General features: G+C 50.3%; 7 protein-coding genes and 1 non-coding gene across 8 annotated transcripts; 2 read left to right on the top strand and 6 right to left on the bottom strand.

Moving 5' to 3' along the window:
* Positions 1-1147: 1147 nt before the first annotated feature.
* QC761_0061970 (uncharacterized protein) lies at positions 1148-3055 on the bottom strand (the record flags this gene model as incomplete). The annotated part of the gene is made up of 2 exons (XM_062872589.1): positions 1148-1693; positions 2090-3055. 2 exons carry the CDS (start codon positions 3053-3055, stop codon positions 1148-1150), a joined length of 1512 nt encoding a protein of 503 aa, XP_062731849.1.
* A 5797-nt stretch (positions 3056-8852) lies between these two features.
* Positions 8853-9383, bottom strand: QC761_401330 (uncharacterized protein; the record flags this gene model as incomplete). The annotated part of the gene is made up of 1 exon (XM_062878420.1): positions 8853-9383. The coding sequence occupies one exon, from the start codon at positions 9381-9383 to the stop codon at positions 8853-8855; it is 531 nt and encodes a 176-aa protein (XP_062731848.1).
* A 4333-nt stretch (positions 9384-13716) lies between these two features.
* Positions 13717-17377, top strand: QC761_401320 (uncharacterized protein). Its single transcript, XM_062878419.1, has 2 exons — positions 13717-15822; positions 15888-17377. The coding sequence occupies exons 1-2, from the start codon at positions 14257-14259 to the stop codon at positions 15903-15905; spliced, it is 1584 nt and encodes a 527-aa protein (XP_062731847.1). The 5' UTR covers positions 13717-14256; the 3' UTR covers positions 15906-17377.
* Positions 16039-17712, bottom strand: QC761_401310 (uncharacterized protein; the record flags this gene model as incomplete). Its single annotated transcript, XM_062878418.1, has 1 exon — positions 16039-17712. One exon carries the CDS (start codon positions 17710-17712, stop codon positions 16039-16041), a length of 1674 nt encoding a protein of 557 aa, XP_062731846.1.
* A 656-nt stretch (positions 17713-18368) lies between these two features.
* On the top strand, positions 18369-19289 carry QC761_401300 (uncharacterized protein; the record flags this gene model as incomplete). Its single annotated transcript, XM_062878417.1, has 1 exon — positions 18369-19289. The coding sequence occupies one exon, from the start codon at positions 18369-18371 to the stop codon at positions 19287-19289; it is 921 nt and encodes a 306-aa protein (XP_062731845.1).
* A 103-nt stretch (positions 19290-19392) lies between these two features.
* QC761_401290 (uncharacterized protein) lies at positions 19393-20735 on the bottom strand. Its single transcript, XM_062878416.1, has 3 exons — positions 20225-20735; positions 19804-20165; positions 19393-19755 (listed from the first exon to the last, which is right to left on the bottom strand). Exons 1-3 carry the CDS (start codon positions 20316-20318, stop codon positions 19504-19506), a joined length of 708 nt encoding a protein of 235 aa, XP_062731844.1. The 5' UTR covers positions 20319-20735; the 3' UTR covers positions 19393-19503.
* Positions 20736-22268: 1533 nt separating this feature from the next.
* Positions 22269-24201, bottom strand: QC761_401280 (uncharacterized protein). Its single transcript, XM_062878415.1, has 2 exons — positions 23505-24201; positions 22269-23445 (listed from the first exon to the last, which is right to left on the bottom strand). The coding sequence occupies exons 1-2, from the start codon at positions 23981-23983 to the stop codon at positions 23070-23072; spliced, it is 855 nt and encodes a 284-aa protein (XP_062731843.1). The 5' UTR covers positions 23984-24201; the 3' UTR covers positions 22269-23069.
* Positions 22376-22447, bottom strand: QC761_0061910. The gene has a single exon. It is a non-coding gene; the product is annotated as a tRNA-Glu (tRNA).
* Positions 24202-24334: the final 133 nt, after the last annotated feature.

Raw genomic sequence — 24334 nt, 5'->3', positions numbered from 1 at the left:
ACGATGACACCCTTGGAATGTGAACGGGCTCGAACGTGCAACCGGCCTCTCGTTGGGTGAAGATGCTACCGCAAATCGCATCCCACTACATGGCAGTACGGGAAAACGCTTAAGAGAGCCAATCACAGTGAAGGACAACTAATTAGTACGCTTAGGGCACTAAGCAAACTAAGCAGGATACTCAATATACTTAGGGCACTAAGGTGTCACAGTTAACCCAACGGCAGGTCGCGCAGTTTGTGGGGCGCAGGACGTCCCCAGCCAATCATTAGGAAAGACAGGAGACCGTCAATCACGGCTAGCCAGAAGTGCTATAGCGCTAAGGAGCACGAGCACTCTGCAGGACACAAGATGCTCGGGATGATCGAGGTATAGCACTTTGCAGGATGTAATGTGCTAGAAGTAATCGGGGCTATAGCAGGCCGAGCACCTTAGGGTCCTGAGGTCTATATATACGGAGAAACTGGCTAGTGTAGAAAGACAGTTCCGCAGTATGCAATTCACAGTTGTATTCACGGTATCTTCTGTTTACATCGAGACATCTTGTCGTGCACTGTTTAGCTGCACCGAACCAATTGTCAGAAGTTGCCTTCAACCGAGTATCCCTTGCAGAGGTTCTGTACAGGGGTTCATCACAGGCGTCGATGCGATCCCCCCACCCCCTCACGCATAATATATACGGGCTGTAGAGCACCTTGTTGCAATCTAGGCGGTACTCCCCTCGCTTAATACCTATCGCCAAACTCGTCTTACAAAAAAGCCCCTCTAACTGGGAGAAATCCCCTACCCTCCAGCTCTCCCCTGCGCTCGAGGCGTTGGAAAATTTTATGATCAAGAAGGCCAGTGTACTTATCTTGCCACCTACCCCGAACCGGCGCAGACTAACTTAGGGATAATAGGGGTTTAAATGCCGCATCTAGCGTGTCCAGATTCCAGACTTAAATAAATAGGTCTTTCGTCCTGTTTGCCGGGGCGAGAGAGGATTCGAGGTCACGTATTTAGGAGCATCGCATTGTTTCGCACTCTTTCGCCCGTGATGTTCTCCCTAGCCACTCTAATACCGGGGGTAGACTCCTCAGCGTCTTCTCCCCTATCGCTCTTAACCGAGTTCGTAGGGCAGGAAGGATGGTAGGGTCGAGTTCGACGGCTATGTACGCCGGTGGGGTTGGGGGCGGGGTTGTTGATAAAGGGGATGTACACACTGACCCTTGGGATATCGTAAGAGTGGTAACCGGCTGGGGGCATGGAATGGGGGCCGATTAAGGGAGCGATTTGCTGGACCCAGCCGTATATGTCCATCCTTTACGTTGGCGGCGACCTTCTCTAACAGTAGGTTCCTCACCGCCTCCATAAGGTTATGTTGCTTACCAGTTAAAGAAACATGTCCAAGACTGGTTCCTATGATACCACTGTCTGAAGCGTACCAGTATAAATGCTTTACGAAGCTCGTCTGCAGTAAAGCCTCGGAAAAGGATCGGATATATGGGCTAAGGACATCTGACGATAACGCTGGTTGACACAGAAGCGCCTCGATTGCTGCCAACCGGACGTCCCGGTCCTTATCCTCGAGTCGTGCTGCGATGACTTGGAGCACCTGGTCGGGGAGGTCGGCGCGGCCACCAAGCGCCCGAATTACTGCCGACCGGACGCCCCCGTCCTTATGCTCGAGTCGTGCTACGATGACTTGGAGCACCTAGTCGGGGAGGTCGGCGCGGCCACGAAGCGCCTCGATTGCTGCTAACCGGACGTCTCGGTCCTTATCCTCGAGTCGTGCTGCGATGACTTGGAGCACCTGGTCGGGGAGGTCGGCGCGGTCACTAAGCGCCCCAATTACTGCCGACCAGACGTCCCGGTCCTCATCCTCGAGTCGTGCTGCGATGACTTGGAGCACCTGGTCGGGGAGGTCGGCGCGGTCACCAAGCGCCCGAATTACTGCTAACCGGACGTCCCGGTCCTTATCCTCGAGTCGTGCTGCGATGACCTGGAGCACCTGGTCGGGGAGGTCAGCGCGGTCACCAAGCGCCCGAATTGCTGCCCCCCGGACGCCCCAGTCTTTATCCTCGAGTTATGCTACTATGACTCGGAGCACCTGGTCGGGGAGGTCGGCGCGGCCACCAAGCGCCCGAATTGCTGCCTCCCGGACGCCCTGGTCCTTATCCTCGAGTCGTGCTGCGATGTTCTCTAAGATCTCGTCCGGTAAGTTATTATGGTAGTTTCTTAACAGACGCAAGATAGCCTTATATTGGAGTGCAGAGGTGCGGTTGGTCAGCCAGGGAGATACGACTTTTATAATACCAAACGGTACTGTTGTTCGTCCAGATAGTGATTCGAAAAGAACCGTTTTTTCGCCTTCAGATGCTTGTGTTAATACATGGAGCAGAACATTTTCTGGACACTCCATTTCGCGGCATAACCTGGAACTTTTCATCAAGTTGCATTCGAATAGCACCCACTTTTCCAGTTGCTTTTCCAGTTTTGCCCTAAGTTCTATGAATTTCGACTCCTTCCGCTCAACTTCGCTTAGGCAATGCATGATAAGGCGCTGGTGCGTAGGTCCTAGGATATCGCGCGGTTCCTTCTCAATCATCTGGAAGAAGTCGAGGGCCATCTCACCGGCATCTATTAATCCTGCGACAAAGCGCCAGAAGATATCGTAGCGAGTATCGTATTTGTGCTTCTCAAGGAAAGTGGCAGGCTTGCTCTCGGTTGATTTTCCACCTCTGAGTGCCAAACATTTGAGGGGTTGTTTCTCTTTCCACTGCCGTACGAAATACCGCGCCGCAAAGTACTCCTGGAATGTCAGGTGTATGAAGTGATAGTTTCGGTCGCGCTTGTCCAGCGATATGTCTGATGTCCGGAGGAAAGAAACACTTCCAAGTATTTCATCAAGCAAGAAATCTGTCTCGCAGAGTTTGAAGTTCTCGGATATAGCGTCGCGATGGTTTTGCTCAAAGTCCATGACATCGTTATGCATTCCAGTAAAGGCGAGGAATTCAAGAAGCCAGCGCTCAAGTTTGACAGATTTGCTAATCTCGCTCCGGTGAGCGACATGCATTCGGCCTTGGGTCAGTTTATCCAATTTCACGGCATCCTTCTTCCACAAACTTTCCTCGATATCTCTGTAAACAGCTGTCATGGTCTCCGGCACAGCTTTCTGAAGGAAACCATTCCAGGTATAGCAAAACGCATCCAGCTGGATCGGAATCCGCATAAGACCTTGCATGAGGGGATGGCGTTGGAGAAACGATTGCACCTCTTCGATCTTTTCTCGATCGGTAAAGGATTTTTCAATGTAGGCCGTGATTTGGTCCGGGTAGAATCCGATGGTTTCCAACTCGAAGTCAAGAGAATCTAGCTGAGGAGGAAGCAGTGCGTTGGGCCGGGCAGTGATGATGACATTTGGCTGATTCAAAAGCTTTTGAAGAAATCGGACATAACGCCGTACAGTTCCTGTATCACTTCGTCGAGACCGTCGAGGATGAACAAAGTCCTGCCGCTCTTGGTATCCTTCAAGGCGCGCCACAATGCTTCGGCGAGTTTGCCGCCTTCCAGATCTTGAGAGAAATACTCATGGTAAAACAGATGCTCAAAGTTGTAACTGGAACTCTGTCTCTCTTTCTGTTTCAGGTTCCGCAACGGTACCCACAGCACGCGATCGAACAAGTCACGCCACATGGAGCTGTGAGTGAATTCAAAGACAATTTTTTTGCACAGAGTAGTTTTGCCCACTCCTGCCCGTCCACGAATCAGCATGCGTCTTGGTCGTCTCGTCTGGCCGTCGCGTGTCTTGCGGGACTCAAAGAGGTTCAGCAACGTAACTTGGATGCCATCTTGCGGAGTCTCGAGCTTCAGCCGGGCGAGAAGCGAAAACGGGGAAGACTGTTGTGCTGTATCTCCTTCTCCTCCGCGAATTGCATTATCGCCAGGCCGCTCGACAATGGCCAGATTGATATAACACTCGTCCATCGGCAGCAGCTTGCCCGACAGTCGTTCAATCTTGAGGTATTTTGGGGAATAGCGTTTCTCGCGTATCCTCGCGTCTGCCTTCTCAATTGACCGTCCGCTGCGAACCTTGCCAAGAAGCCTTTCCACTTTTCCAGCGACAAGATCGTATTCTGGGTCATCGGGGCCGTAAAACTTGTTCATCAGAACGTGCGGGCGATCGAGGGGCAGGGGATGTGGAACAAAATCCGGTGTTGCGGACTGCTGATTGACCAACTGGGGCGTGTTAGCTTCCACTGAATACGGTGTAGGCACCAGGCCAGGAGTGGGAAGGCAACTAGGTCACGACTCGTACCGGCTGTTCTTGGGACAAAGGGGCAGGGAGCCAGCCAAATAATTTGCGTGGAAGACTCGAGTTGCCAGTCTCGTAAAAGGCGAACACCTGGTCGATAAGATCGTTTTTTTGACAGAGACCATTAAAGCGGCGCACGAGTTCTCCCAGCTCAAACGTCGGCTTCACGTGCTTAATCAGCTTGGACACCTTCTTGCCTCGAACGGAAGCCCAGGCCCGCAGGCCCGGCTCAGCCCACTTGGCTACGTCCTCAAACGACGTGCCCCGGAACGGCGTGGCGAGAAAGACAATGCCGCGTGTCGCTTTGATCACACAACTATATTCGTTGGTAGCCATTTCGAGCGCTTTCATCAAGACGATGCCTCCGAGGCATGACGCGATAAAGACAATGGGTCGATCGTTCTCTCTAGGGGAACCATGCGGCGCGGCGGGACGGTTCTCGACACCAGCGAGGAGGAGACGAGCAAATTCCTCAATGGTCTTTTGGATAAAGTCTGGCTCCTCGAGGAGGTCGGCAGGCCAGTCGCAGGTGAAGATGCGCGTCGTTGGACACCGCTGCGGCAGCATGTATGCGTCTTCGAGCCAATTGACGCGGGATCCCTCCTCTTGCCATACCCATGTATCCGGCGACTTCGTGTCCAGGCCATGGATGGCGATAATGTCGACGTCTGTTGCGGTCTTGTTCTCGGCGGAAGGGTAGACTTGGCGGAGATTGACACCCCTGCTTTTTGGGTGGGATTGTGTCAGATCGGCGGGCTCTGGTTGACATATTGAGGCTTCCTGGGCCTCGCGGAGTATCGGTGCTGAAGAGGCATGTTTTGAGATATCCATTTCGATAGTCAGAAGGTAAAGTTTAGGGGATGTCGAGCGGGCTAGGGTAGAGAATAATCTGGGCGACAAGAAGGAACTGGAACGATCCCCAAATGCTGTGACGAGGGCTGTTGATCAGGGCTTGGAACAGTAGTTCAAGTCAGCTAATGATCTTCAATGGCCTCAAAGTCCTTGGTAAAGAAAGTCTAGAGATACATACAGGTTCTGAGGAAGCGTATTCATCCGTCCTTTTGTGGTCCGTGTCCTGGTGGCCTCGAACAGCCGCCGAGTCCTTCCACATACTCTATAGCCAATACCATTCCTTTGATAGCCGCGAGGTACTTGATTGTCCGCCTTACTCCCAACCATTGATTCTCGATTCTGCAGATAGATAGCGGTTGGGGCTATGATGCGGCTGGTTGGTTGTTTGCCGCGTGACAAATGCCCATATGTCAGAAGTTAAATTTTTGGCGATTCTCGCTCAGCCGCACCGAGAAGCGGGATTAAAGCGACAGCCGAGCGTCCGCCAGTCAATATCCGCTGGGTTAAATTATCGGGAGCTGTCTGGCGCAAGTACTTACGATGCTATTGGGCTGCCATTTATCGCTTACCCAGACCACAGATTATTAAGGCGGCGCGTCGCTTGTACGATTGTTAACCCGTCTCGCAACGCTCCCAGTCGTGTCAAGAAAACCACCTTTCCAGAACTGCAGAGGTATAATATAGTAACAGAGTTGATGTCTCCTGGAGGTTAGTGGGTTTAGTTAACGGTAAGTGCACTCTTTCCTGGTTTGGATATCGTTCTATGCCGAAATAATTGACCGTAGGATTCTTATAATCATTTCGACTCGCCGGTAGCCCGAGCGTTTTTTTCCCCGACTAAAGGAGCGTAGGGGCTATTAATTATTTCGAGTCGAAATAATTATAGTATACCAGTTCGGTAAGGTATTGTAACTAGCTAGGAGAATGCACTAAACTTAAGGGAAGAAAGGAAAGAATAGAAAGTGGAGGTTTATCTGCATAAGCTTCTGGTATAGCTATGTACGTTGGTCTGAGCGTAGAGAGAGCAGGTTCTGGATGTTTCTGGTATAGTGGCATGTGCAGGGCCTGTCACGATAACCCCCTATCTAGGTCGGGAAGATATATTTACTTATATATTGGAACGAAATAGAGTGTCATGTAGGTATACTACGGATAAATAAGTACTTCGGCCCCGTGTCGAGTACCGTATCTGGTGGGTAATAGTTAAATTACGATAGGTCTTATAATAGACCGCTTGTGGGTAATGAGGATCAGCTATTTAAATCAAGTCGAAAGTTATATGGTTGGGTTGCAGTATTATGGACTCTCCGACCTGCTACCTATGTGCTGCTATCTTCTCTTTCCATACGCCACCGTTGCCGCCCAATTATCGGTAAACATATAACAAAACACTAACACAATAAGCCCCGCGGCGGCGACGGGGCCTAGGATAGAAAAAATAGTAAAGCCGTAAGATGCGGATTGGAAGGCGTCGTTGTCGGCTAGCGTCTTCCTCGCCAGCCCGACATGCATGGCGGTGAGGACGATAGCGATGTTGATGGTGGCGGACGCTAGTCAGGCGAAGTTGTCCTGGAAAAAGGCCCCGTATTATTGCCAGTGTGATATGTAGGGACGAAGGAGGAACGGGCGCTGCGAGAGGAGATAAATCTTGTTTAGACGGGAGAGACGGAGCTCGCCGTAGTGGAACCGAGCATCAACCTTGGAGGGCGACCGGCGACCCACAGCCAGCTGAGGATCCTGTCAAGCCTCTGCAAGTCGAGTTCTTTCGCGATACAGGCGCTTACATACCGACCTGCGGCGGTAATGTCGTCGGAAGCGGTGCGGTAGGACGCGGGCAGGAGCGATAAGACTCGATCGTTGGGCTGCGGTGGGTTGGCATCCGGCCCTGGCTGGACTCTGAGGGGCGAGACGGAGAAAGGTGGAGACTGTCGTAAAAAAATGTTAGCTCTAACGCTTGGCGGATAAGAGGGTAGTACTGTTATGCGATCCATACCATTGTGCTACGGAACGGAAAGGAACGGTGGGTTACGTCTTTTCGTAGAGATATAGGGCTGCCGCGTCCGACACGATGCTGGGAAGAACTGCTTTCGCTGCGGGCTGCTTGAGGGCGAAACTGTCCAGCCGTAGCAGCCTTACGTGATTGACGGATTGGTTGGCTCGCACCGCCCGATTCAACTAATCTCGCCATTCCCACAAAGTTCTCATGAGGAGGGACGTGTGCGACTCCAGTCCAACCTGTTTGTAGCTTCTTGAGCTACGTCTTGACATTAGAGCCTGCCTGTAACTGACGGAATAGAGCCCAGATTGTAGCTTAGCTAAGTACTACTGTTATTAACCTGTTAACCTGTCCTACCTGTGACTCTCTATAGCACGTACTCCTGCGGAGGAGAGATAACGGGGTAGACAGAACGTGCGGACACAACAGTACGTATTTGAGAAGGGGTTGGTTGGTACCTCACTTGTCATTGCACCGTGGGAAACTTAGCATCTAGAATATGCTCCATCGTTTCTTTCTCTCACACCTTAGCTTCTCAGCCCCCTACCGCCGGTATCCTAAGAGCCGTCCAGATCTTTCAGGACTATACCATATCGCCCCGATGTTAAAGATTTTAAGACCCGAGATTTTTGGCCAGGCCAGGGGGAGCAATACCTGAGGTGAGGCTTGGGCTGTGCCACAGTGATGAGCTAAGTCCAGCACAAACGCGCACGGACATCCAAGCGTAAATCTAGTTGTTCAGCTGAATCCTCAGCAAAACGCATTCCTTAGGATGGCACACAGATGATTATGATTTTCGGCTTTAGAGATTGGAGTGGTAAATGTCCAGATATGCAAAAAGTTCATGAATAATCCGCCTGAGAGCCTGAAAATACGAGCTTAATGTACCGAAGTAGCTATATTTTTTACCGCCCGTTTTATTTTCGATTTTTGTTTTCTGTCGGCGCTTACATGCTTCAAGTTCATTGGAAGCCTGAGGGGTGTGAATGTAGAAGATAGGGAGAGAAATCTTCCGAAATCTGCATCAGATTTCCCTGGAGATGACAGTCTGGTGTTCAGACACATTGCGCTGGAAAGGCATACGTGGCACTAGCTGGCACTGCTTGACAAATCCCACAAAACCCTGTCCTAGGTTAGCAATCTCCATGTCTTGCGACGAGACGTGATTAACAAGGAATGCGAGGGCTCTCGTCACCGCTGTCGTCACCCAACTCTTCTCGAACGTGGTCGGGAAAGGCACAGTATGGATACGTCTGTGCGGGGAAAAGTATTTTAGATATAATATTACAGAGAAATGCGTGGAGAAATACCAGTTAGTGACTGAGTCACACCTAAACCCGTAACCCTTGCACACAGTCCGCGAATACCTATGGTCGCGCGGTGGCCAATTTCGGGGATATCTCCGGTGTCGGCTCATCAAACGCGGGACCTGGTACGCTGTCACTCCTCAGTGTCTTTGCCATGGCGAGAATTGTCAAACCATGTTAAGCCTCGTCCACCAGCACGTGCGATCAAAATCACCAGCTCTGTCAAGGTGGGCTTCAGCGGCTTTAGGAGGTTCCATGTAATTGATTAGATAGAGCACTACCGCCTCTCTGGCGTTGAAAATGTATTTGTTGGGCTTTCGATGGGGTCCTCTTTCGAGTCCAGCGAGCGGAAGTCCTTACACTCGGGAGGCATTCTTGGCTGCGAGGAAGAGGTTTCCGATGACTATTCCTCCCCGACGATCTGATCTTCCTCGCCGGAACCGAAGCTCTTGGGCTTCGTGGGCGCTCGTTGGGATGGTCTAGAGGCAAGTTTCCGCTTCCCTTCGTCGATGCTTGTGGACGGTGGATTCGGGCGCTTGATGGGTGGCTGGGGAAAGCGGTGCATGAGGGCAGCTGCCCTTTCCTTGAACTTGATAAAGTTTTCCTCGTTGAGACCGAGGTTACTTTCTAGCATCTCCACTGCTACGCATGTAGTGTCGACTTTCTGTCTAGGGAAGATGTCATCGATGGCTTCCGAGTCGGAATGTGACAGCTCCTGGTGGTCCAACTGGACGTCGTAGAAGCCAACGAGGTAATGCAACATCCTGGTGAGACGCTCCTTCGGGTTATCTCTCATGCTGTAAAACTCTATGGCGTTCCGAGGGAAGTTCTTGGAGTCAGGGCTGGCGATTTCTCCGAAACTGTCAAGTATAAAAACAGGTACAATTCTCGCGGCAGGGTTCTTCAGGGTGCTGTTATGGAAGCGAGCAGCCATGCGCTGCGACTCGATCCTGACCTCCTTGAATTGTGCGTGGATGTTGGCAAATTGTACATCGATGTTGGCAAAATTGTACGTCGATGTTGGCAAATTGTACATCGATGTTGGCGAATTGTGCCCTCACTTCGACCGCGAGGCCGCTTAAGTCGGACTTTTTGTCAGAAAAAGGAATGAACGTATAATGCCTTTTTCGGTGGCTTTTCCCACTTATCCCTATTAGTAGCAGGATCTTGTGGCCACTGACAAGCTCACGGCCCGCACTACTTCTTTTTTTTCTTTTTTAGCTGGATCACCCGTTGAATCAATAATGACTCTTGGATTCCAGGGTCAGCTTCAGTGTAGCCGTTTTTTTTTACAGTGCCTAGCACTATTACGCTATTTAACGGCGATTTGATTACATTCGAAGATCCAGAAAATCGAGCCGATAATATCCTCCTTCGAGCTGGCTGAGGTAGGCAATTGAAGCTTTCGTCCAATACCACCTGAAGCTTGGCGATCGAGACTGCTGCATCGTCGCCACTGAGCGCCAATGAATTCGAGGCGCCTTCAATATATGCATACCCATCAAAAACAAACCAGCCGACCACACTAACCTCCTCATATTCCGGTGTCCCTTATCGCACAAGCTCGCTGAGGTACAGTACCCTGGCACCGTTGACGAGTAGATGGGCTGCGAAGCGGGAGCCTACGTGTGGATGCAAGAGCGGTGCCCGGATATTCGCATTCCTCATCTGTACGGCTTTGGCTTCTCCGGCGACCGCTGCGTATGTCTTCTCCCAGGAATCCCCCGCCATCTATCTCCTACTAACTTGCCCTCTCAGCCATCAGTTCACGCACGAAGAACAACGCCCCTTCGGACGTTTGGACTGCGCGGACCCTTCAACTATCCCTTTGCCAATGTTTGATATACACCACCGTCCTGTCTCGCTACGTTTGAAATCCGTCGAGCTACCGGTTTCCCACAGCTCATATGCTGCTCGAATATATCGATCCGGAGATCGGGGAGATGCTCTCCAATACATGGGATGCAGAACGAGACGATCCAGTCAAAAGTGATACGCTCCTTCGAAGATAAGAACGATATAAAGAGACTGCACATATTCGTGTATGGAGCCTTACGTATCGGGCCTCATCACCTGCCCCAACAACATGTTCCTCAGCGATCCTAATATCGCATTCGATAATGAAGACTGCCGTGGACATATGGCTGCGAGAATCCTAGTTCGTTTGCTGTCGCATCGGTTCATCAACCGTGATCACCGTCACGGACCATTTGCGCTCTAACTTACCGACGCAAACTGATTCAACATCTATGTTGACAGAGACTGGAATATTACGTGCCTGATCGATCTGGAATGGATCCGCGCTCTGCCTGTGGAGTCCCTCCAGGTTCCGTATTGGCTCTCCGGACATGCCATAATCAAGCTCAGCAAACCAGAGTTCAAGAAGATCCTGCGGGAAGCATACAAGCAGTGGAGGAAGAGGAGAGTAAGAGAATTTCGGTAGGGGGTGTCTTCTCTCTGGCAAGAACAATGGAGGAGAGTTTGCATTCGGGAGCAAGCTGGCTGTGGGTGGCTGTAAATTCTAGTACCCTGTATTCGCTCGTCTGGAAACATATCTAACGTATATTATAAGCGAGCGACCAATATAAGCGAGCGACCACCTTTTTCACGCGACGCGTAACCTCAACCTCAACACCTCATTTTCTCAACATTCCAAAATGCCATCTACTTCAAAGGAAGCCCATATAATCTTAGCCCTTAAGGCTCTTCGAAATGATAAAAATCTAAGTGTATTAGCTGCAGCTAAGATGTATAACGTCGATCGCAGTACGCTTAGACACCGACGTGCCGGCCGGCCTACACAACGCGATACTACGCCCAGATCGAAGAAGCTTACTTAATCCGAAGAGGAGGCTATTGTTTACTATATTATTAAGCTATTTACGCGAGCTTTTCTACTAAAGTTACGTGGTGTGGAAGATATAGCCAACCAACTACTGCGCGTACGCGACGCGCCGCCTGTTAGTAAGCTTTAGGCACATAACTTCGTTAAACGCTAGCTATAGCTCCGTACGCGTTTTACGCGTAGATACGACTACTAGAGGGCTAAGTGTGAGGATCCGAAGGTTATTGCCGAGTGGTTTACGCTTGTACGGAATACTAAAGCTAAGTACGGTATTATAAATAACGATATTTATAATTTCGACGAGACTAGGTTTATAATAGGTATTATTTTCGTAAGTATGGTGGTTATAACCTCGGACGGCTTTAGTAAGGCAAAACTAGCCTAGCTTAATAACCGTAAGTAAATAACGGTAATTTAGGGAGTTAATACCTTTAGCTAAGCTATCTTACCTTTTATTATTTTAGCCGTATAATATTACTTTACTAATTAATATACCGAATATAATTTACCGTTTACCTAGTATATTATAATTACTGATAATAGTTAGACTATTAATCCGGTAGGCCTAGATTGGATTAAGTATTTCGATTATTATATAGCGTTCCGTACGAAGGGTAAATACCGGTTATTAATCCTCGATAGTTACGAAAGTTACTACTTAATTAAATTCGAGCGCTATTGCTAGTAGAATAATATTATTACGCTTTATATACTTCTATACTCCTCCTACCTTCTTTAGCTATTCGATATTAGCTGCTTTAGGCCGCTAAAATAGGTGTACGGCCGCTAGATTAAGGGTTTAATACGTATATATATTAATTACGTAAATAAGTTTAAGTTTCTTTATATTTTCCGCGAGGCTTTCTTCGTTTTTATAACGGAAAAGAATATATAGGGTAGCTTTATAGGTACTAGCCTTATACTATATGATCTAGAGAGGGTACTTTTTAAGCTAAATATAAAGCTTTATATATTAATACCCCTATCCTTAAGGCCGGGCACGGCACTACCTTAGGTATTTTAGATATTATAAAACCCCCGAGAAGTTAATTTATAGTTAACGCTTATTAAGATTCGTATTATTAATTATTAAAATAATTTCCCGACTTTAATGTTAGTTACTATAGACTAGCTTACTAAGGGTACGATGGCTGTGATGCACCAGGTGGCCCTCCTTTAGTTAGAGAACGCTTCGCTCCGCAAGGCTAATGAGGCATTAAGTAAGCGCCGGAGAGCTAAAAAAACACGTGTACGGCTCGGAGGATCACTTACTGTGCAAGATGCACAGGATCTACTGGACCAGAAGGCCGTGGGTGGGGAGGCAGTGGAAGAAATACAGCCGGATGGCGGTAGTGCAGGGGGGGCTCGTACGAAGGTTCAGTGCTGTGGTGTGTGCGGCAAGCCTGGCCATAATGCGCGCACTTGCCAGGAGGCTATAGAATTGTCTGATTCAGCTATTTCGGATGTAATTATGGTTGCTTCTTAGTATGGTTGTGTAGTAATTGAGGATAATGATATAAAGGTTTTGAAAAAGTGGTCGCTCGCTTATATTGGTCGCTCGCTTATAATATACGTTATCCCTGACTTCCAGTCATGTTCGACAGAGTACAAGCGGAAGCGAGATTAATTGTGTCGAGACGCAGCTTTGGGGCCTGCTGCACGCCTTGTTGGCGAATCCGGCGGAAATGATGAATGGGCTGTCGAAGATGTCGCGGCGGCTTATAGCTCGAAGGACAACATTCAAGTCGAGTTTGGAGACCATGCTGCCAAACCACAGAAAAGCACTCAGGACTTGTTGCTTGCATGAAGCATTCGCCATCATATGTTATTCACAACCTAGCAGTAATGGGAGCCAATGAGAACTAGCAAAAAGGAAATGCGTCTTTGCCAGAGGTCCCTGCTCGGCGCAGCTAGACAGTCGTGTCGTGAATGGGAAATCCATTAGTTCGACCCGAGGCGGGAGTGCGCTGGCGCGCAGAGCAGCTCCAAGACCCCGCCATCTCCTAACCGCAGGAAACTCCCGCTTTTATTTCTTAAAGCACGTCTAACGCGTGCTACAGGGCCCGAATTCGCAATGTTGATGGTCAGGCTGCACGAACTGCTTTCATATCGTCAGTCAGTCTGGATGCCAACTAGCTGTGCCCAAGCTGAACCACGCTGGTGAGCGAAGACAAAAATTCTCTATCTCTGTCTCCACAGTAATGTCATTTACCAAAATTCACATTAATTCCACGGAGGTGTCTCCGTTCACCCAACCACATCCGATTCTGGACCCCACCTATACGTAACTCTCGTGTAGAGCTTGTTCGAAGAGTGACTTCTACGTTGAGGCAGTGGGGGAGTTTCGCTCGTACCCTATTGGGGGAGATTGAGGGGCAGGTGCGGGGTTATTTTTGATAACGATACTTGGGTCTCATTTCATTCTGTCCCAAAATTTTCCAGACTATCGCCATCAGGCCTCTTTCAATTCCAAACTCATTTTACTATTTGAACTCGCCCGTGAGCCTGCAAGCATCTAACGCCGTGGGCAAACCAAACCTGCGGCCGCAATCAAGTCTCAGTGCCGCTTTCGAACACATCTCACCAACACTCAGGCAGACACCGAGCCACGACTATCACATGCCAGTGCCCGACGTAAGGTAGATTTATTATCAGTCCTAGCCACTTGGTAATTCCAGCAACCAGGGCGATCAGATCAACGACCGTAGTCACGAATATATTTCATACTACCCATTTGCTCCCGAGTTTTCAGCTGGATGTGGTCGTATGTGAAAGGATTGAATGGTCCTAGGCCTCACAAAGGTCTGGGGATGTCATCCTAGTCATCGAGGCAAGGTGGCAGGTCAGAGGCAGGACGGGAGCCACTCACATCGGCATCACGGCCCAACACCTCTCGCGAATCCGACAGTGTCAGAGGTTTGTATTCTCTACCTCAAACACCTCATCGTTTTACTTTGATATTATGGAGAACCCCGAAAAACCAGCTGGTGGACAGGCCGACGATCTTCACTCCATGCCATGCGTCCTGAAGCTTCCCTTCGAGTCCCTTTCCACGGCCCCCATTTCCCTCGACCAAGTACCCGCAGCTCGGTACCGTTTCATCGACGCCAAACCCTTCGCCAACGGCAGGTATCTCCGAGTAGTCGAAACAGACATCCTGCCCAAAAACCGCTACGCCGCCATCTCCTACGTCTGGAAAGGCGTCCCCCCCTTAAACCCCACCGCCAACCCACCCCCAACAATGACCATCAAATCCGCCTTCAACGCCGACCCCATCTCCCTCCCCGCCCTCCGCACCGCCTGCCGCGCCGCCCTCCAGCTTGAATGCCCCCTCGTCTGGCTCGACGGCCTCTGCATCAAGCAAGGGGACGAAGACGACAAGGCTTGGCAGATTCAGAGAATGTTCTCCATCTATGAGCACTGCCACGTCTGTCTCATCCTCCCTGGAGGTTTGTCACGACTTGTCGCCCTTGAGGAAGAAACCAACTGGGTCTCCCGCGCATGGACTCTCCAAGAAGCTATCGCGCCGCCCCGGTGCAAGGTGTTATTTTCATGGACCCATGGCACTTGTTATCTAGAGTCGCTGTTCTACTTGTATGTTGAACAAGTGGAGGGTGACGAGTCAGGGGCGGGAATGACGGAGCTGATGTCTTTGTTGGCGGCGTCTTCTAGGGCGACTTATCTGGTTACGAAATCGGAAGATGATCCCACGCAGGAAAAGAAACAGAAGTTGGAAATGAACTTGATAGTGGGGGATAAACGGCCCGGGGACAGGGTGCAGAGGAATGCACTGATTGGGGCGCTGGATCTGAAGGGGAACGAGGGGATGGCCTCGGCGATTTGGCGGGCGGCCATGATGTGTGTTGCGTATCGGCCTGTGGATATGATTCTCAGTATTATGGGCATGTTTGGAGTGTCTTTGGACGCAAGGGAGTTTGGACACGATGACAGGCTAAAGGCAGCACTCGCTCTCATGAGAGAGATTTTGGCTCGAGGTGGCCGGGCTGAGTGGCTTGGAGTGATTCCAAGCCTGCCTCCAGGTAAGGTTTTCTCAACTGCACCAAACATTCTGGAGCTTGGGGAAGGTGTTGAGGCGCATTTGGGGGATGAAGATTCCATGGAGAATGGGTTGCTTTGGTGGTTACAGGGGGCCCCGACCGGTTTTGTCGATGAAGACGGCTATGTCAATGTCACAGCACCAGTTGCCTCTGTGATCGTGTCTGCTTCTGGGGGATCTGAAAACACCACGGGCAAGGGGGCTCACAGTATACGGGATCATGGACATCAACAATGGGACATAATCGACGTGCAAGGTGGATCGTCGTTGCCACCATACGCGGTTCACCTTGGAGAAAAGAAGAACTATCTCAACGGAAGCTACCCTACTTGGTCTGACCCTGAGAATAACCTGTTTATGTTGGTAGGACAAGACAGCAACGGCGGGCTACGGGTCGCAGGATATGCTGTTGGAACAGCCCAGGTGCTTTCATCTTCTGGATGGAGCACAAATGAGACAATCAGGGTCAAGTAGGTATTTATCTCTAAAAGTCTATATTTCTGTAGAAATTTCATATACTTACAGGTAGTTTGAAGATTAGATCAGTATACTGACCAAGATCCTGATGAGAACTTCGCTGAAGCCTACGTATAATGGGAACGGGCCAAATCATCCAGCGATATTTCTCCTAAGCACTCCCGTCTTCATTCACTTGTTGGTCTCTCATATACCATCAGTTCTCGCCGGTCACAGCTGGGAATCTGCGCTGTCACCAATGTCCAGAATTTTAAGCTGGAGGTTGGCTACTGGAATGGCACTGCCTTCCTCTTCTGACGATAGAAACACATCTTCCGTTTCGGTAAGTACCGGTGTAATCCTCGCGGGTCCCCTGTCTGTGGATACAGTTACAAAGCTTTCCAAGCTGGTTTCAGAATCATTCAGATGCTCCAAGTCAGCCAGCATCATCGAATGCTCTTTCGACATTGGGCCGAAGAGCTTTGAAACGAGCCTGGGTGCCTGTGTGGCCTGGAAGATAATAAGGCTCGGTAGATGCGAGGATAAGTCAAGGAGTACAACCACTTCAATGGCACTGAAGTCGCCGATCCCTTTGAATCTCACACCAAGAACCACATTGTAATGAATGCGGGCATGTGGTTGCCAGGCGCTTTCTCGGAGAAATATCTTGTCTGCGTCATCCCACAGCGAATGGGGAACTGCATCTTCCACGTGGAACGTCTTGTTGACTTCGACGTGGAGTGAATGCTTGCGGTATCCAACGTAAATGTCGTTTATCTGACTGGGAATATCAGTAAGAAGATAGTACTCGGACTGATGATGCTGAGCATATAGAGCGTCTACAGGGACCTCGGTATCCAGCCCTGTTCTCAGAAAGATTCCCGGCCCTATCTTTGACAGTCGCAGAGCTGAGACCGATGAAGACTGCATGGTGCTGACACGTTCAGTCCAGGGACTGAAAGCACCCACAATCAAATAGTAGGTTGTTCCATGAATCCAGAGAGGCATCCAAGTGTTGCGGGACACCCTGAGACCTCTTGTGGTTATGGTTATATCGGGAAGACTTGGGAGGCAATTGATGACACCCGGGATCCAAAACGCATCTGGGGAGGGTGCAAAAAGACCCTGGAGGCCCTCTGAAGAGCCTTGGCCGCCCTGGACAGAGCCCCATGCCAAAATGGTCATATCACCAATAGATTTGACAATTTCCTGCTGGAGCCTTTGGAAAGCCTGAAAGCCCTCTCCATAAATGAGAGGCATGTGAATGCCGAATATGCCAAGTAGACAGTACGCCTCATCTTCTATGCGCGTTGTCTCCCTGAAGGCCGCCCATGACATCCGCTGTGCCACAGACTTTGTGGTGAGCTCCTGCTCACGCTTTAAAATTCCGATTGGTATGCGTGTAATTCCCTTGAGTGTGACTGCAAGATCGTGTTTGGACCCCCGATAGACCCAATTCTTATCGTAAAACTTGAGCTTTGTTGGGGCGATGAGCTCTTGAAGGGTCCAACCGCGCGTAAACCAGCGGCATTTTGCAAAGCCTGAACTTGCGCTGATTTCCGTCGTTGACTCCAGATCTTCCAAGAATGCGTAGCACGTTTCTGAAGCCCGATACCAGGCATACATGGAGTTTATCGCTTCGGTAAGCTCGGCACTGCTAGACTTATCGATGCAGCAGGTATCGACCCAGGCAAAGTTCAGACCGTCAATCCGGGCAAGCTCACAAGTCGCTTTGATCTTTGCAAATCCTCTCTTTTCAGAAGGTAGAGGTTCCGTCATCATGTCCTGAAAGGTGACCTCTTCGGCGCCCCATGTATGAGAGAGCACTGCATACTTTGGATAGTCGGAAGTGGTGTACGCCGTGAACTCGCGTAACTTCAACGTTGTAGTGTCAATGAGCCTCATTATTGTTGCAGGACGAAACTAATGTTAGGGTGTCTCAGTCTCGAAGCATCGTATTTTCGTCTTTGTTCGAGCATGTGGGTGACCGTGGGAGCATGCCTAAAGGGAGAATGGATTAAGATTCAGGAACAGGACCACCTCCATGAGGGAATTCGAACCAACAAGATGAAGCTGAAACTTCCATAAATGTCACGTGGTAAATAGCATGGAGGCGCTAAAGTGAGGGGGTAGCATCGAGCTATAAGTTACTAGGTAGCACAAGAGCTACAGAATTGACTAAGGTAAGGTAGCTAGCTCCATAACTCAAGTTCATGTCAGCGAACTGTTAAACTGCTAGTCGGGATACTGGCCGTGTCTCGTGTCATACACCTAACTCATCATACCTACAGTTAATTCCCTCGAGCTGAACTTGTTACCTGTTGTTGATGGCGCTACTCGGACTGATATTTGCCGAGACTATTACAAGTTGGGACGTACCGCGGGGATATTGAACCGAGTCCGGGCACCCCGCCATGCACGAAGGAATTGAAGCTCACTTCTTCATTCCATAATGCTTGCCTCAAACCCTGAACACATCGTGAGCAGGCTATCTATCAATTCGCCATCCAATCCAACTGTTAAATTCACTTAGAGACAAACTAGACATCAAACACACCACAATGGCCACTGCCCCCTGGACATTCACCCCCTTCCCGGCCCTCCCCCCAGCCTTCCTCCCCAACACCCTCTTCTACAACGCCACCTCCTCCAACGTAACCTACCAAATCTCCCTCTCCTACCCCTTCGAATGGGGCCCTTCCTCTCTCCCCACAGCAGAAATAACCAACAAAACCGCCTTGACAGTCTACGTCACAGACGGCAACGCCCTAGCCTCAACAGCAGCCGACCACCTCAAACGCCGCAAACCCGTCGACCCCTCCCAACCCGATGCTTTGGTCGTCGGTATTGGTTACCCACTCACAGACAACGTCTACGCCCTTACCCAACGCAGCATCGACTTCGGCGCTCCCATCCCCGGCGACCCCGTTCCCTGGGGTGCAGACACCTTCATCGACTTCATCAACCTTACCCTCCGCCCCTGGGTGCAGGACACCATCTTCCCCAACGTCAACTTCACTCGGGACGCTATATACGGCCATTCAAGCGGGGGTCTCTTCGTTACCTACGCCTTGATCACGAAACCCGACTTATTCGATACATTTATGGCCGCCAGTCCATCACTCACGTTGATGAACCAGACGGTCCTAATGAATGTCACGCGGAGGTTGGGAGACGGGATGGACATCCCTGGTGACATTGAGTTTGGGCAGAACCAGACCAAGCCAGCGGTCTTTATCGGATATGGCGAGTTGGAGGATTACCCGCTGAGGAGGAGGACGCAGACGGAGTCCCAGTTTCAGGCGAGGAAGAATCTTTTGCAGAGGTTTGGGCTGGGGAGGTATAGTCATGAGCTGTTTGATCGGCTTGTGGGGAGCGGGAGGATGAGGGATGTGGCGGTGAAGGAGTATGCGGGGATGGATCATGCTGCTGTGGGGGGGAGTGCGTTGTTGGATGGGATTGCGTATTTTTTGGATTGGTAGGAAGCCAACCGGTGGGACCAAGACAGGAGGTTTGATGGGGTGTGTCAGGGGTCATTACTCAACCAAAAGCGAGGCAGTCAGTTCTTGACATCGATACTACAGCGCGAGACTTCCGTGGCTTAAACAGTCTCAAGGTGGATCCTTCATTGTTGCTGGTATTTACGTGCCTATCAGTCCTTATGTACTCATCGTCCCTTTATTCGCCGCGAGTGGCCTAGTTACCAGCCAGCGACTCTCTGATATAGTTGAGAAGAGGCGGTCCAATCTTGGTGGCGAGGAACTGATCACCAGCAATGCTAGGGTGGACGCCATCACGCAAGTCGGAAGTCTTGTAGCCGGTGTTGCAGTCAGCAATGACGATGGGGCTCTCGGTGGTGTTGAGGCCAGCAGCCCAGGCGGGGATTCGGGCGTTGAGGGCCTGGATAGCCGAGTTGGAGCCAACGCCGAGGGGGATGACAAGATCGACCTATGCTGTTAGTTTTCCCTTTTCTCAAAACTTCAGCGTCAAACATACAATGATCTTCATCTTGGGGTTCGCCGCCCTCATGATCTGAACCATCTTGGTGTAGGCAGCAATGATATCATTGGTGCTTCTCCCCCTGAACACATCGTTGGTGCCAAGCATGAACTGGACGATATCAGCCGGTGTGCTCCGGAGCCAGTTGGCGAGGTAGTTGTTGGCGATATCAATCGCGAGCCAGCCGGAATGACCCTCGTGGCGCTGATCCCAGTTCGTGGTCGTAGGACGGCAGCCCTGGGGGTTGGAGTTCTGAGAACCAACGTATTGGACCTGGTTGGCGAAGCCGGCCGCAGCGATCTGATCCCAGACGAAGGCGCGCCAGCAGGCGATTTCGGTGATGGAGTCACCAAGAGGCACTGTTTTTGTTAGTCAAAAAGGGAGGGGGAATAGAGGGGTAAAAGGGGGGTCCACGCACTGATGCGAAGCTTTTGCTGACGCTCGACCAGCTCAACAGGGGAGGCAGAAGCCAACCCGGCGAGGGCAATGGTGAGGAGGTTGGAGAGTTGCATCTTTGAAGCTCTGCGGTGCCTGTTTGAGTAGATAATCGTAATGAATCGGTGCTAACAAAGCCAGGAGATCAGCCTTCTTATCACCTCCCAAAGCTCATGCCCAGAGTCTTGCGTGGCTTGATGCAACCGAAGAGACCTGTCAATCTGCGTGGAAGGTTCTCCTGCGCAAGTCTTCATCAGCCCGGCGAATCCGCTTAAAACGGTTCATTATGGTTCTGGTTTCTGGAACTCCCCAATAACCGGTAGTTCGTCGTGGGGTACAAGCGTAGTGGTGCATTCCAATCCCCCGAACGCAACGTTATTGCCATGAACGCCAACCACAGAAGCTGATCGATATACGTCTGTCATCTATCTCTCGTATGGATGAAGGGAAGGTTTTATACATCTGAGGCCCTCTGAGCAAGGACCAGGCCTGACTACAAGCGTCAGGGAAAGATTGGGGCGCTTGCTAGCCCGCGCAACAAGAGGCTGAGACCTTTTTACACTTGTGTCATCAGGTGGCCCCTGTTTTGCCCCTACGCTCTGATTGGGATGGTTTTTGGTATACCCGGGAATGATAGATTGCCCGTGCGGAGACGGAAGTGCTTGGTTTCATCTACGGTTAATTTACCCCGTGCCTCGGGTCTCAAGACGGGATATCGAGCGGGTTGAATTGGGGCAAGGCGGTGCAGAGGGCACGGATTTCGACGTTTTGATATTCGAAAACTGGCGGAAGAGAAGAAGGTATTCCATTCCCAGAGCGGAGAGGGTGTCCGCTGTTGGTGAGAGCTCCACTGACGTTATATTGATATGGTTTCGCTTCGTGGGCCGACGGAGAATTCACCGGGCATTCCCACGTGGAGTATGATGATGACATCGTATTCCTCAGTCTCAGCGCAAAGCTGTTGCATCTGCCTCAGCCTTGAGCTGCGAGCAGGTGCCTTCGTGGGATTCTGCATTTGCGCCTTTGGAATGTCTGTTCCAGGGAAAACAAAGTTCGGGACTCAAGACAACAACCAAGATCTCACCAGATGATGAGACAGTCCAGCAATACTACTGTTACAGTGGGAGAGCTTGACAGTCGGAGCGAAGCACGTGGCTGTTCCATCTCACGGTATTTGAAGAGGGGCTTTCTGCACTGCTGAATGCTTCTATGCGTCCAGAACCTCTGAATCACACTTCCTGTCGTCCGGACCCACAGTGATATGTCCCTGTATGCCCCCTTGTAGGCGAGCGAATGAAGCAATTAAGACCGGTGATGTTGAGACCGAGGGTTTAACTTTACACCGAGATGCTTTGAAGAGGCACTGGGCATGGGAACTGATCTAGAAACACTACAATGACGGGGTATGGTCTCGTTAACTTTGGTCGTATGAGAATGGAAATGCTTGACCAAGGTAGAAGCTCCAGTGCTTCTTCATCGTATGCTCGGGTCTTGCGGTATCTGTTAGTCGAAGAATGTTCCAGATGACCGGAAACTGCCCCTTGGGATTACGATGAGTTCAAGAGGCTGTTCGCGATGTAGGCAACGAGACAGGCTCTCCGACCTCGGCATTCTGACGATAAATCCGGCTTTATGATATCCTTCCGTCCGAAATACGCGTATCTCCGTGCTGTCTTGACATGAGGAAGGCTTTGTAGACTCAGGCTGTTTGCTAACCGAAAGCGAGTCTTGTTCCTTTCCAGTGTGAGTGGGACACGAAAAGGTCTGAAACCTATCAACAAACGCTTCTTGAACCTCGCCCAAGGATATCCTAGATAGGTATTCTATCCCTGACTGAGTCTCTGAAGTATGTGTTCAAAAGGCTGTTCTTATAGAGAGCTGCAGAAATATCCAAGGGAAGTCATACCATAAAGTAAGTACCTGCTCTGAATCTTCTAAAATTCTGTCTCGCAGCCAGATCCAGACAGTCTGGTCTGTTCTGCCCAAGTCTCCACACCAAAGAAAAATGGCCAGACAACGTCAAAAATCAGCCCGTTGCCCTGACAGCCAACAAAACACCTCTCCAGACTCGGAGCAACACCCTGGATCGAGCAAAAATGTTGCCACCATCATCAGATGGTTGGAACGTAATCGACTCCGGTACGGGGAATCGAACCCCGAGCTTCGCGGTGAAAACGCGATATGTTAACCGTTACACTATACCGGACTGCTTTGATGGAGACTGGGTGAGGGATTTGCCTTCATGTGTCAAAGAGGCGCAGCTTTGTGGGGACGTTGAGCGTTGGTTGGGCTGGCGCGAGTCAGGCTTCAACACCATCCAGAAGAGGATCACCAGTGACGAGTCAAAGTGGGGCTTGGCTGCAAGGACAAAAGTCTGTGGGTGGGTGGCTTGGCATGTGAACTTGGGAGAGCCACAAAAGCTTTTGCAGACTCTTGAGATGCGGTTTCTGGTGGGAAGGGAACTTGAAGTGTTTGGGTCAGGTCAAAACCAATCTGCTATGAATTGTTTCCTCCACAAAGACATATTACCTGTCCAAAATGCGTGTGTCGTTTGGTCTGCCGAAAATTCTTGTTGGGTCAGTCGTCTCAGGGTATGAGGGCTATCCACCGGGTTAGGGTTATATCAGTGTAAGTTCGTCTACGAGACATCCAACTTCCATTACATCCCAGGTTAATGGTTCTGCAACCCTGAAAGCCCAGAGAGTGTATGACATTGTATTTTGAGGGTCACTTGAAACAACGATTTTCACTAATGACCCTCCAACAATGTGTCATCGCCCCCGTGTATTTTGCTTTGCGTCCGGCTAGTCACCCCTAGATCAGTCCCCCTACTCAACCTTGTCAACTCGATGCTTCAGTCTAAAAGCCAGTAGAGCTGGAAGCTGCGTAAAGTTTGTGCTCGACTCTACTCTCCTCTCATCAAAATCATCTTCGGTAAAAGCTGGCTCTTCGATTGCATCCATGACAAGCTTCCCATCCTTGAGAAAGATAGACAGAAGCTCATGAATGGGGCGATGGTAGTACATCTGTTTGACTGGCTGACTCGGGCAAGCAATTCCTTTTGCCGGTGAAACATCGAGATACTCTGTGATAACTTTTGACCGCGCCGTCACTTGCTCACCGGTGGCGGGGTCGAATGAGATGGAGATCGACTTGGCTGCGTTGGAGGTGAAAAAGACGGGATGAAGAACAGTGGCGACGAATCTATTGAGAGGCATTAGTTCAAGAAGAACGGAAAGTTCCAGCACGAATGCATTACATACACTCCACCAGGATTAAGAAGTCGGGCCAGGGCAGCTGCGAGAACATCCAGTCTTTCGATATCCATAAGAGCCATGTTTATGACAATGACATCAAAGAGTCTTCCGTGCCAATGAAATTCTTCGAGGGCTCTCATATCCTGCTCTGAAGTAACGTCGGTTCTGTGGCATGTAAACCTCTTGGGATCACACCCTCCGGAGGCAAAGTTGCGCTTAGCGATTTCGAGCATTTCGCCGCTGGCATCTGTCGCCAGGACCCAGCCCGCTCCTCGATCAAGCATCCAGCGGGCAACCACTCCATTGCCAGTCGCTAAGTCTAAGCATCTCGCATCACGGTGAAGATGCTTAGCGAGAAAGCGGTGGAGGCAGGGAGCCTGGAGACGGTGGAAGTATTTGTTGCCTCCAGGGGTGATGGCTTCATCCCAAAAAGATGCAATGTTGTCCCAGGCTTGAACTGGGGTTAGCTCTGAGGGTTCGGACATATTGTGTTTGTACTGTGGTAGGTCTTGAGAATTTGGGGGGTTAATAGTAGGCCGATGCAATGTGGAAACCTTCGTAACTCTACAGCTTGTACGGGGTAAATAGTAATGAATACTTGCCAGGCTGTGCAAGCGGATTCAGTGACTCATTTTTTTACGGATACATGCATGAGACAAAAATCGAGCATCATCATTGGCTTGTACTTTTAAGAGTATCCATTGCACTGCTTATGTTTCGTTTGTAAGATGGACAAAAGACACGCCGAAGACCTTCTGAACGTCAATTCCCAGTTCCCAACTTCAAATCTCGCGATATGTGGCGCCTGTTGGTGATCGAGGCATGAGTTGCCTTGA

This window comes from Podospora bellae-mahoneyi, chromosome 4 (assembly GCF_035222275.1).
Source record: "Podospora bellae-mahoneyi strain CBS 112042 chromosome 4, whole genome shotgun sequence".
NCBI classification, from domain to species: Eukaryota; Fungi; Ascomycota; class Sordariomycetes; order Sordariales; family Podosporaceae; genus Podospora; species Podospora bellae-mahoneyi.
This window is presented reverse-complemented; position numbering and strand designations above follow the sequence as displayed.

Bases quoted from the DNA above. Each gene is read 5' to 3' on its own strand.
- QC761_401280 (XM_062878415.1), bottom strand. From the start codon at position 23,983: ATGTCCGAACCCTCAGAGCTAACCCCAGTTCAAGCCTGGGACAACATT. The intron at 23,446-23,504 runs GTATGTAATGCA...GCCTCTCAATAG, and splicing joins CTTCTTAATCCTGGTGGAGT to ATTCGTCGCCACTGTTCTTC.
- QC761_401290 (XM_062878416.1), bottom strand. From the start codon at position 20,318: ATGCAACTCTCCAACCTCCTCACCATTGCCCTCGCCGGGTTGGCTTCT. The intron at 20,166-20,224 runs GTGCGTGGACCC...TAACAAAAACAG, and splicing joins TCAGCAAAAGCTTCGCATCA to TGCCTCTTGGTGACTCCATC. The intron at 19,756-19,803 runs GTATGTTTGACG...CTAACAGCATAG, and splicing joins ACCCCAAGATGAAGATCATT to GTCGATCTTGTCATCCCCCT.
- QC761_401320 (XM_062878419.1), top strand. From the start codon at position 14,257: ATGGAGAACCCCGAAAAACCAGCTGGTGGACAGGCCGACGATCTTCAC.